At 42.3% G+C, this 11,975-nt stretch overlaps 1 protein-coding gene across 1 annotated transcript; it reads left to right on the top strand.

Moving 5' to 3' along the window:
• On the top strand, positions 4,007-4,465 carry LOC109126398 (RNA-directed DNA polymerase homolog). Its single transcript, XM_019229923.1, has one exon. It carries the CDS (start codon positions 4,007-4,009, stop codon positions 4,463-4,465), a length of 459 nt encoding a protein of 152 aa, XP_019085468.1.

Below are 11,975 nucleotides of genomic sequence, written 5' to 3'. Positions count from 1 at the left end.
GTGGACTTGGAAAGAGAAATGGGTTTACTACAATAATCAGGCGGTGGCTCATCCAATTCAAGCTGTGTGTTCGCTTGACCTTGTTCCGCACGACCATGCTGCTTTTCTCACCAAGATCAATGCTCAGTTTGTTCCCCAAACCTATGATGAGGCTAAAGAACACAAGGAATGGCTCGAGGCTGTTGACGATGAGACTTGTGCTATGATCCGTAATCATACTTGGGATGAGGCATATCTTCCGAAAGGGAAGAAAGCAGTCAGCTCCAAATGGGTTTTCACGATTAAGTACCTAAGCAATGGTGATGTGGAGCGCTATAAGGCTCGTCTTGTTGCTCGCGGCTTTACACAAACCTATGGCACCGATTACACGGATACGTTTGCTCCGGTCGCCAAGCTCCACACTGTCCGCGTTGTTCTCTCTCTCGCTACAAACTTGTCTTGGGATCTTTGGCAGATGGACGTCAAGAATGCCTTTCTTCAGGGGGAGCTCGAAGAAGAGGTCTACATGCATCCTCCTCCGGGCTTGGAGAATATCGTCGCTCCGGGCAAAGTTCTTCGCCTCCGCAAGGCTATCTACAGCTTGAAACAATCTCCTCGGGCGTGGTATCATAAACTTAGCTCCACGCTTCGCACAAATGGCTTTAAGCGATCGGAAGCGGACCACACCTTGTTTACACTCCGCACTACCGCTGGTCGCGTGGTGGTCCTTGTTTATGTTGATGATATAATCAACTCCGGTGATGATCAAGACGGAATCTCTACCACTAAGGCTCTTCTTCACTCCGCTTTTGATATTAAGGACCTTGGCGAACTCAAATACTTCATTAGGATATAAATCTCTCGCTCTCCGGAAGGGCTGTTTCTCTCTCAACGGAAGTATACGCTGGATTTGCTCAGAGAAACTGGTAAACTTGGCGCTAAACCAGTGTATACACCACTTGAAGAGGGTTACCAGGTCAAGCGAAAGGGGGAGATGAAGAAATCACCAAATGCTCCAGTGAACAAGTTGGCTGAGCCATATGTGGATGTGGGGAGATATCGTAGGTTGGTGGAAAAGTTGATCTATCTCACTATCACAAGGCCGGATCTTTGATATGCCGTGAATCAAGTTAGCCAACATATGAAAGCCCCAACAAACTTTGATTGGAACACGGTAGAGAGGATTCTTTGTTATCTCAAGGGGAGCCCTGGCCGAGGCATTTGGATGGGAAAGAACAACAACACTGAACTTGTTGGCTACTGTGACGCGGACTATGCGGGTGATACAATCGATTGGAGATCCATGACAGGGTATTGTACGTTTGTTGGAGGGAACCTAGTAACCTGGAAGTCGAAGAAACAGAAAGTCGTATCTCAATCAAGTGCCGAGTCGGAATATAGGGCCATGAAGAAGCTAACCAACGAGCTCCCATCGCTCAAAGGCCTCCTCAAGGATCTTGAAGTGGAGTATGATAAACCAATCACTATGCATTGTGACAATAAGGCGGCGATACACATAGCAACCAACTCGGTCTTCCATGAAAGAACTAAGCATATCGAGGTAGATTGTCATAAGGTTCGAGAGAAGATCGAAGAAGGTGTAGTCTTACCTTGTTACATGCCAAGCAAAGACCAATTGGCGGACATCTTCACAAACGCCACTAGTCCACAGATTTGCGAATACATCTCCAGCAAGCTTGGACTAGTAGATCTCACACACCCATGAGAAACTCCTCTAATCCGTAGGAATCATACTCTTTTCCTTAACATGGTTTTGTCCCACGTGGTTTTCTATGTTGAGGTTTTTAATGAGGAGATTCTTTATGGGTTCCAATCCTAGCCGTTTCACTTGGCTAAGCTTTAGGGGGAGTATTGACCATGTTCTACTCGAGACTTGAGTGTGTCCGTACGGTACTCAAGACTTGAGTGTGTCCGTACGGTCGTCCGTACAAATATCAATGAGGCCGAGTCCTATCGAGTGTAATGAGAAGAGATGAGGCTGAACTACTTACCAAAGCCCATTAGAAGGATCTCGAAGAAGCAATGGAGCCATTGGAGGATAAGGTCACGGGTCGTTTCCCTTTGGGAGACCAAGTCACGTCGCTATCATCCTTGGGGTCAGTCCCTTCTCTCTCTTTATGTCCTTATCTACAAGTTGTTGAGTGTAATAGGGTGTTGCCTTAGTTTTTCTTCCTTATAAGGCTCTTAGCCGACATTGTATTTGATACACTAATAGAATCTCATGTTTACAATACTCTCTCTACCTACCTTACTCTATTTCACTCAAACTTTGCTCTTTACTTCCGCTTAAACAACTTAAATCAACAATTGATACCTTGGGTGAAAATCCGGTTATCACATTTCAACAACATCTCTCAATGGCAAAACACCCTAGATCTAATCTCAGCCTGTCGGTCTGAAAATAGCATTAAGAACACCAACCTAGAAAGGAATTTATATAACATAAACAATCAAGCTAAGACATCCTAACCGATCAAGAACACATATTTGTCTATCCCATCCCTAGAAACTTTGTTTCACTTATGACAACTCGTCCTGTTGACTCCACTAGCCCACCGCTAGCTTGCCCCCATAGGCCCAAAGCTGGCCCTGCAGGGCATCGATCCTAACCTCTCACTGTGGACATCCAAATCCACCAGTAGGTTATTGGGGCGCCAGGCGTTCCTCGAACCCTTGTCGCCACCCTTTAACGACCTTCCCACAGGACAAGCTATCACCTATGGGGGCAAGCTAGCGGTGGGCTAGTGGGGTCAACGGAACGGGTTGTTACATCACTACTCTGATCTCACTGCAGAAAGCATAGAAACACAAATAAAAGAAAATTGCATTGTATTGAAAATAAGATAAAAGTAAAAGAGTACAGAGTCGAAATTTAAAAGAATAGCAAAAGAAATGAAAACAAATTCTAACAAAGTGGAAAAAGAGTTTGAATCGCTCAGTCTCTCGCTCTGAAGCTCTCGCTCTCTGTTCTGAGTGTCTACGGCGTGCTAGGGCGAGAGGAAGAAGAGGGGGGTTTATATATGGAAACCCTTTTAACCTAGCTGCTCTGTCCTGCCCGAGGGTATGCTCGATGCGGTGCACGACGATAAGGTCAGATTGCTCCTCGTGTATGTCTTCGGGTTGTTCTTCCTGCCCTTGGATCCTCTTCGATCGGGTTGAGGTTTGGACTGTTCTTCCTGCTCATTAGCTCCTTCGGGTATATGCTCGGATTTGACCTTGTTTTCCCCCATTTTAGGCTTTAAAATACCTATTTTCATCCAAAATGCACAAATGCAAGAATGCAACACCCTAAATGGCCTAAATGCGAATTCCTACAGTTAATGACCTAAAAATGCTAAGGTTTAGGTATATATAATGCAAAATATAGACAAGAAGGTGTAAAAAACATGTAAATTAGAGAGTTATCAGTCGTTAGGGACAATAACTCTGCCTGTCTCCACTCAAGGAGTAGTCAAAATGGTAGAATTCACGGTCTTCGACCGACCTGCGACCTACAATGCAATAATGGGCACGCCTTGGCTGTTATAGATGAAGGTTGTGCCTTCAACATATCATCAGTGCGTCAATTTCCCAACCCCGCAGGGAGTTCGGGAAATTCTAGGAAGTCAAAGAGTGGCGAGAAGCAGCTATCTCGCAAGCCATAAGCTGTTGGTCCAATAGCAACAACAGCTCGAGGTCACAAAGAACCCAGTTCGGAAGCAGCTCAAAGGAGACCTCACCGGATCCATTTTCATTGACAAAAAATTTCTGGACCAGGAAATCAAGATTAGAGCCAGATTGGGAAGCGAGCTCCGGACCAAACTGATCTCCTTCCTTAAAGAAAGCATGTCCACCTTCGCATGGTCTATCGACGAAATGCCCGGGATTAGCTCAGAAATCATCTCACACGAATTGAATGTAAACCCGACATTCAGGCCGATAAAACAGAAGCGAAGGAAGGTCGGTCCTGAGCGAACTGAGATCATCAATAAAGAGGTAGATCGCCTACTTGGTGCCGGTCAGATCCATGAAGAACGGGAAGTCACGAGTTTGCGTTGACTTCACCGATCTGAATAAAGCATGCCTCAAGGACAGTTTTCCACTTCCGCACATCGACAGACTAGTCGAATCGACCTTGGGACACGAATTAATGTCCTTCATGGACGCTTTCTCCGGTTACAACCAAATCCTCATGAATCCGGAGGACCAGGAGAAGACTGCATTAATCATGGACCGCGGGACTTACTGTTACAAAGTTATGCCGTTCGGATTGAAAAATGCTAGAGCAACTTACCATAGTCTGGTAAATCGGATGTTCGAGCAACAGCTCGGAAAAACCATGGAAGTTTACATTGATGACATGCTGGTGAAGTCCATGGAAGCCAGTCCGCACCTCACGGTTTTGAAAGTTTGTTTCGACATTCTAAATCAGTTCGGAATGAAACATAACCCCATGAAGTGTACTTTTGCAGTTCCATCAGGATAATTTTTAGGCTACATCATCATAGAACGGGGAATTGAAGCGAACCCGAGGAAAATCAACGCCTTCTTGTCCATGAGTTCCCCCAGGACATTAGGAGAAGTACAGCGTCTCAACGGATGGATCGCAGCTCTCAATCATTTTATTTCCCCGATCAACAGATATATGTCTCCCGTTCTACCAGCTACTGAAAATGGGAGGGAAAAACTTCGCGTGGGATGCAAAGTGCGAAGAAGCATTTGCTCAGCTCAAGGCATACTTATCTGAGCCACTGGTCTTGGCAAAGCCTGAGTTAGGAGAACCACTCTTTCTCTATGTAGCTGTCTCGGGGAGCACAGTAAGTGGAGTTTTGGTTCGCGAAGAAAGGGGGGAGCAGAGGCCAATCTTTTACGTCAGTAAATCTTTCACGAGAGCAGAATCCAGGTACTCGATGATGGATAAGTTGGCTTTGGCAGTGGTTAGCTCGGCAAGAAAATTGCAGCCCTACTTTCAGTCTCACTCGATTGTCATCCTAACAACACAACCACTTCGAACGGTGCTACACAATCCGAGCCTGTCTGGTAGACTGGCTAAGTGGTCAGTTGAGCTTAGTGAGTATGACATCGAGTTCTGAACTCGAACTTGTGCTAAAGCTCAGGTACTAGCAAATTTCCTTCTAGAACTCCCACTTGCCAGTTCGGTTGAAGATAGCATCGAAGTTCCATGGACTCTAAACATGGATGGTGCATCTTCTAAGACGGGCGCATGAATCGGGGTTCGCCTCGCCTCTCCTACTGGCGAAGTGATCGAGCAGTCATTTCGCCTAGCCTTCAACGCATCAAACAATGAAGCTGAATATGAGTCCTTTCTGACTGGACTACGTCTCGCCATGGGAATTGGTGTATGAAAGCTCTGGGCTTTTTTTGATTCACAGTTTGATGTGACCGAGGGCCGCGGTTGCGGAGCGATGGAACGAAGCGGCTTCGGACAAGTCGAGTTTGGCGAGACTTTCCTCGGACAAGCTTCGAGGGATCGAATCTAGAGAAGATTCAAACGAGAGAAACGGAAGATGGAGAGATTCCAACGAGCCGTTTGTGAGAACGGTCGCAAAGCCTCTAGCGGATTGAAAGGATGGAACGGATGCGGTACGGATGCGGAACGACTAAGTGTGGTTTTTAATAAGATACGAAGATGGAAGCGATAAGAGATGGAGCGATGGAAAAGAGGATGGATTGAATGACGACACAAGAGGTTTGGCTCTCCTCTTGATACGGTCGCTAACAAACGTTGAACCCGGTTCAAGGTTTGCTAGGGTTCTTTCCCGTAGGCAATCCCGGATTGACTAATGAAAGGATGGAGACAAATTCAAGAATCTCTCTTGGGAAAATTTTTATTTTCATTCAAGTCTTAAGGAGAACAAAGGTTAAGAGAGGGTTTAAATACTTAGGTCAAGAGAGGGCTTAAGGGACACGCGGATTCACAATGATCCGCACACTTGTCCTTAGACGTGTTCTCCTTGTAAATGGAACACGTCGCCTCTCTAAGACTTTCAACTTAAACTCTCAACGTTCAAAAGAAGGAATCAAAAGAAGGAATATTCCAAAGTTCAAATTTAAACCAAAAGATAAGAGGGAAGAGAAATAACCGTCTTTGGCCTTGACGCGGGAAACGACTTGGCCTTAGGCGTTTTGCACCAAGCTCAATGCCTCGTTAAAACCTTCTCCGGTAAACCCAATGGGAAAAACCCGGAGTGAGGAAAAAGAGTACAAATCATTGCTTAAGTGACTTTGATGTCTTCACTATTGGGTAAGAGTGAAGACCAAGCGAACTGAGTCTTCAAGGTCTTCAAGGATCGGTGGGCGTTGGGTGAATGACCGGACAAATAGGTTGAGCTGTTGCTTGACCGCCTTTGCTGAGTTCCTTGATCATGTGGTGGCTCCCGGAAGGATCGTTGGTGCCTTGGCCGCGTCCGAAGTAGGCGTCTTGGCCGCGTCCGATGCGTCTTGGTCAGGCGTCTCGGTCGCGTCCGGCGTGTCTTGGTCGTCTTGGCTGAGCTCCCGTCCTGCGATCACATCATTCCCTCCCCCTTGAAAATGTTTTGTCCCCAAAACATCTCCGTCTTCACCTACATCAAACGGAACGAGGTCAGTGACACTGAAAGAGGTTGATGTGGTATACTCACCTAGAAGCTCGAGTCGGTAGGCATTATCGTTGATCATTTCTACGATCCTGAATGGTCCGTCTTGTCGAGGGCTGAGTTTATCCTTGCGTCTCTGCTGGAACCGTTCCGGTCTTAAGTGAAGCCTCACCCAGTCGCCAGGCTTGAACAGCATCGGTTTACGTCCACGGTTCAAGTAGCGTGTGTATTGTTCATTCCTTCGCTCGATGTTCGCTCAAACCTCCTCGTGCAGCGTCTTGACTAGCTCTGCTCTCGGGGCTCCGTCTTGGTTCTCGGTCTCGTCCGGTGGTAGAGGAAGGAGATCCAATGGCATAAGCGGCTTGAACCCATAGGCGACTTCAAAAGGAGACTTCTTCGTAGACGAGTGCACGGCCTGGTTGTAGGCGAACTCTATGATTGGAATGCATTCGAGCAAGGAATCTTTGTTACTTGCGATTGCTGTGCGGAGAAGGGTGCATATCGAACGGTTGACAACCTCTGTTTGACCGTCGGTCTGCGGGTGAGCGGCGGTGGAGTAGAGGAGCTTTGTCCCGAGATTTCTCCAAATGGTGCGCCAGAAGTGACCGAGGAACTTTGGGTCTCGGTCGGAGATGATAGTGCGCGGGACGCCATGGAGCCTGATCACCTGACTAAAGAACAAGTTCGCCAGTTGCACGGCGTCATTGTTCTTGTTGCACGGGATGAAGTGAGCCATTTTCGAGAACCTTTCCACAACAACCATAATGCTATCTCTATGTGCCAAGAGAGGTAGGCCGAGGATGAAATCCATGGATAGATCGATCCAAGGCGCGGTTGACACTGGCAAAGGCATGTAGAGGCTGTGAGGATGTGTTGTCGACTTGGAGGTGCGACACACAATGAAACGACCGCAATGCTTCTCCACCATACTGCGCATCTTTGGCCAGTAAAAATGCTCTCAAAGCACGGCCAATGTCTTAGTGATGCCGAAATGACCTGATAAACCTCCACTGTGGGCTTCTCGCACAAGCAACTCACGGATAGAGCCATTCGGAATGCATAGATGTCACCCTCTGAACATGAACCCCTCATGAAGATAGAATTCGGTGTAAATTCCCTTCCCAACGTTCTGGAAACAATCTCCAAACTCAGCGTCTCCAGCATATGCATCCTTGATGCTCTCAAAACCCAACACTCGCGCGTCCATAGTAGTGATTAGTGCGTGTCTCCTTGACAAGGCGTCGGCCACTAAATTCTCCTTTCCCTTCTTGTACTTGATGACGTAAGGGAAAGATTCTATGAACTCCAACCACTTCGCATGGCGTCTCTTGAGATTAGCTTGGCCGCGGAGATGCTTCAACGTTTTGTGATCAGTGTGAATCACGAACTCTATCGCCAGTAGGTAGTGTTGACGAGCCTCCATTGCACGAACGAGGGCGTATAACTCCTTGTCATAGGTTGGGTAGTTGAGCGTCGCACCACTGAGCTTCACTGAAGTACGCCACGGGTTTGCCTCCTTGAGTCAAAACGGCTCCGATCCTGACTCCCGAAGCATCGCATTCAACCTCGAAGGTTTTGTTGAAGTTAGGCAAGGTAAGCAAGGGGGCTTGCGTAAGGCGCCTCTTGAGTTTGGTGAACGCCTGGTCTTGTTCCTCTCCCCAATGAAACTCGCTGTTCTTTTTGAAAAACGGCAGTGAGAGGCGCGGCGACGGTACTGAAATCTCTCACGAACCTCCAGTAAAAGCTCGCGAGGCCGTGGAACGATCGGACTTGCGTAATGCTTGTTGGCGTGGGCCACTCCTCGATTGCGCGAATATTTTCTTCGTCCACCTTAAGACCCTGCAAACTCACAACAAAGCCTAGAAAGACCAATTGATCAGCAGCAAAGACGCACTTTTTCAAGTTAGCGTACAATTTCTCTTCGCGGAGAGTAAACAAGACTGACTCTAAATGTTTAACATGATCAGTCAAGCTAGAACTATAGACAAGTATATCATCAAAATAAACTACTACAAACTTATTAATAAACTAGATTTTAACCCGCGGTATACCAAGAGACAATTTTTTAACTAAAATTTTTAAATTTTATCTGTTTATTATTATTTTCTCTTTTTGTGTTTATACTATATAATTGTATTTTGAATGTTAATTTTAGGATTTCTCCCGTATACCATACAAAATGATTTGTTTTTTACAGTCGTAATTAAATCAACTTTATTTACTATTTTTAGATTCAACCTGTTAATATATATACAATAAAATATTAGTCTAGTTACAGGACAAAAGAATCCTAAATTATCATATAAATTACATGATTATCATGCTCACATATTACTCTATTAAATCATTACAAAGCACATAGAGCATTTAAGAGTCACTTTGGAATCAATTAAACTATTATCATTCAACAAAAAGTATGAACAACTTCGCCAAACTCATCTCTTTCTTCTCTCCTCCTCCAACATATTTTCCTCTTATGTGGCCTCAACATAGGCCCCTTTAATTTACTCCCAATTGTTTGAAAAGATATACAAATAGATCAAAGCAAAATCTTGGGGTGTTGGTATAGTATATATACAATAATAAATATAAAGAGGAAACCTAGAAAGGTGAGCAGCGCACCGTGAGCTAAACTCATAATTGGTTTCTTTCTCAACATGCATTTGTGACATAAGTGCATAACTACATGGAGTCCAAAACAAAAAATTAGTGTAGATATGAAATAAATCAAACAAAAATATTTTGATTATCCACTAACCGGAAGGTTGCATGTTCACGTGAAACCAAATCTTTTTTTTCAAAATAAATGGATTTTAAACCATCTAAGATAAGAAAAGGAGGGTATTAGAGATGAAATAAAGAAAGCACAAACATTTTGTACCAATAAATTAATAAAGGAATAAGTGTGCACCTGTTTATAGCCAAAACCAAATCAAGTGTCTCAACCAGGAAGGTTACTTCAAGTGTATGAATTGATGCAATTTTTTATCGCTATTGAGACGTTATTTATATAGTTCTTTGAAATGGTAAAATTAGATGTGATATGAGATCGAAAATATATTGGTAAGCAAGCAAAAAATCTAAAATTATATATGGCAATTTTGAATTAATACAAAAGATTTATGATTAAGGCAACAAATATTTCACTAAGTTGTTATAGTAATTAATTTCTATACTATATCGAGTTCATGTATAATACAAACTAGGTAACAATCCGCACTACGTGCGGGAAACAATTATGCAGATAATAGTAGAGTTATGAGCAAAGTTATTTTCAAGAATCTAAAATGTGTTTGTGTAAAAAAAAATATATATATAACCCGTGAGAATATGTTTAGATTATCAAACTATTATGTATTAACTAAATATATGTATAAGCAGCTTTTTCTTCAATCTATGCAAGATTTTTTTAAAAAACTTTTTTTTTGTTTTGAGTAAGAATATGTTTCATCTGTAAAATATTATATCAATAGTATTAAATAAGTCAATTTCCTATAATAATGATTATTGTGATGATTTTATTTTAGAAAATTTAAATATGTGAATAGTAATCCATTTTTTAATAGGTGAATAAATTCTGGTTTTGAAAACATTTTAGATCTAATAATTTTATATTTTAATAATTAAATATGTTATAAAGATAATTGAAATAAATTTTAAAATTGAAATGTTTTATTTTTTTAATTAATTGAAAAAGAATATTCCTTAATCATTCAATAGCAATTATGTGTAAATATCCATAAAAATGAGGACAATAAATCCATTGTTGTCTTAAGCTCTCTAACGACGACAAATCAGCATTTTCTTGAGAATGCTTCTCTATTAATATGTAGGGGATAGGAAATGTAGATTTGATTTCAGTTTTTCTTTTAATTAGTTTCCATTGGCTATATTGTCTAGAGTTTATTAGTTTCTGTTTGCTATATTTGAATGATTGCGGAAATAATATTTATTAGGTGTGTATATATCACACTAAGGACTAAAGTTGTAAATAAAAAAATTAAATAATCATAATTATAAAGGTAGAACCTAAAATGTACTTAAAAAATGTTCCGCATAACAATATTCAGTTTCTAAAAGAGATATATACAGAAATAAATGTATTTCTTGCTAAAATTTGATTTTTTTAATTTGGGTTATCGTGTTATGAACGTTATCTTTGTCATAAGTATAATTGAGAATGTAATACTTTGTTTCTCAAAGTCCCTCGATTTACATTCAACTATCATAAAAGATGTATTAAAATAAATTTTGAGCATTTATTCTTGATCTCTTAAATGATGGTGTCATGCTGTGTATGGCAATAAACGTAAATAAATTTAATCGATTAATATAGTTCCATTAATTGAGTTAAGTAGAAATATTATTTTAGGAAAATCTATAGGGGTTAATTAAATAGAAATGTTATTTTAGGAAAATCTGTAGGGGTTAATGTTGCAAAAAAAGCAAATTAAATAAGATAAACTTTAAGGGCATAAACCAAAATGTACTTCAAAAATGTTAATATAGATGATCTTAAAACATGGTTCATAAGGCGCATGAATGTAGAGGGGGCGTTAGAAAGTCCGAATGGCATTACCAGCCATTCGTACATACCCAGTTTTGCCTTGAAGGTTGTCTTCCATTCATCACCCTCCTTCATGCGAACTTGATGATAACCACTCTTCAAGTCGATCTTTGAGAAGACGCTGGCGCCACTTAGTTCGTCGAGCATGTCATCGAGTCGCGGTATAGGATGTCGGTATTTGATGGTGATGTTGTTGACGGCTCGACAGTCAACGCACTTACGCCACGACCCGTCCTTCTTGGGCACTAGGTATTGATCAAGGTTGTGTCTGAGGCTCGACCGTACGGACGTCCGTACAAGTTCACAATAAGGCCGAGTTCTCTATCTAGGACATAAGAGCAAGGGAGGAGAGGAAGCTCAGTCCATCGAGCCCATTAAGAGTTCTAGAATACTCTAATCTAGCCGTTGGAGATCGGTGAGAAGAAGGAAGAGTCACGGGTGCACAAGTTGACTTAGGAGACGTCACTATCACTTGGGAAACGCTCCTTCCTCTCTCTTAATGTCGACATCTTATGTTTCTATTCTTGTAAAGGGGTTGCCCTAATTTAGTCCTCTATTTAAGGTTGTAGACATGTGTTGTAAGATATTATTCTAGTGGAATCTTATCTTCTTTTCATTCTCTTTGTTCTAACGAAACTCTCTCTCTCTCGATTATGCTCTCTATTCTCATTCACTTCCGCTAATTCTAACATGGGATCAGAGCTAGGTTGTTGTTCTTGACAATCTAACTCCTCTATTCTACAAATCTTCAAATCTTCTCACTCGATTCTCCATTCTTGCTACTCTTGCTTCTTTTATTCTCCGGGTAAACGTTTTATCCAACGATCCATAGC

This window comes from Camelina sativa, chromosome 9 (assembly GCF_000633955.1).
Source record: "Camelina sativa cultivar DH55 chromosome 9, Cs, whole genome shotgun sequence".
Lineage (NCBI taxonomy): Eukaryota > Viridiplantae > Streptophyta > Magnoliopsida > Brassicales > Brassicaceae > Camelina > Camelina sativa.
Note: the sequence above shows the minus strand (reverse complement) of the source record. Positions and strands in the feature narration are given on the sequence as shown.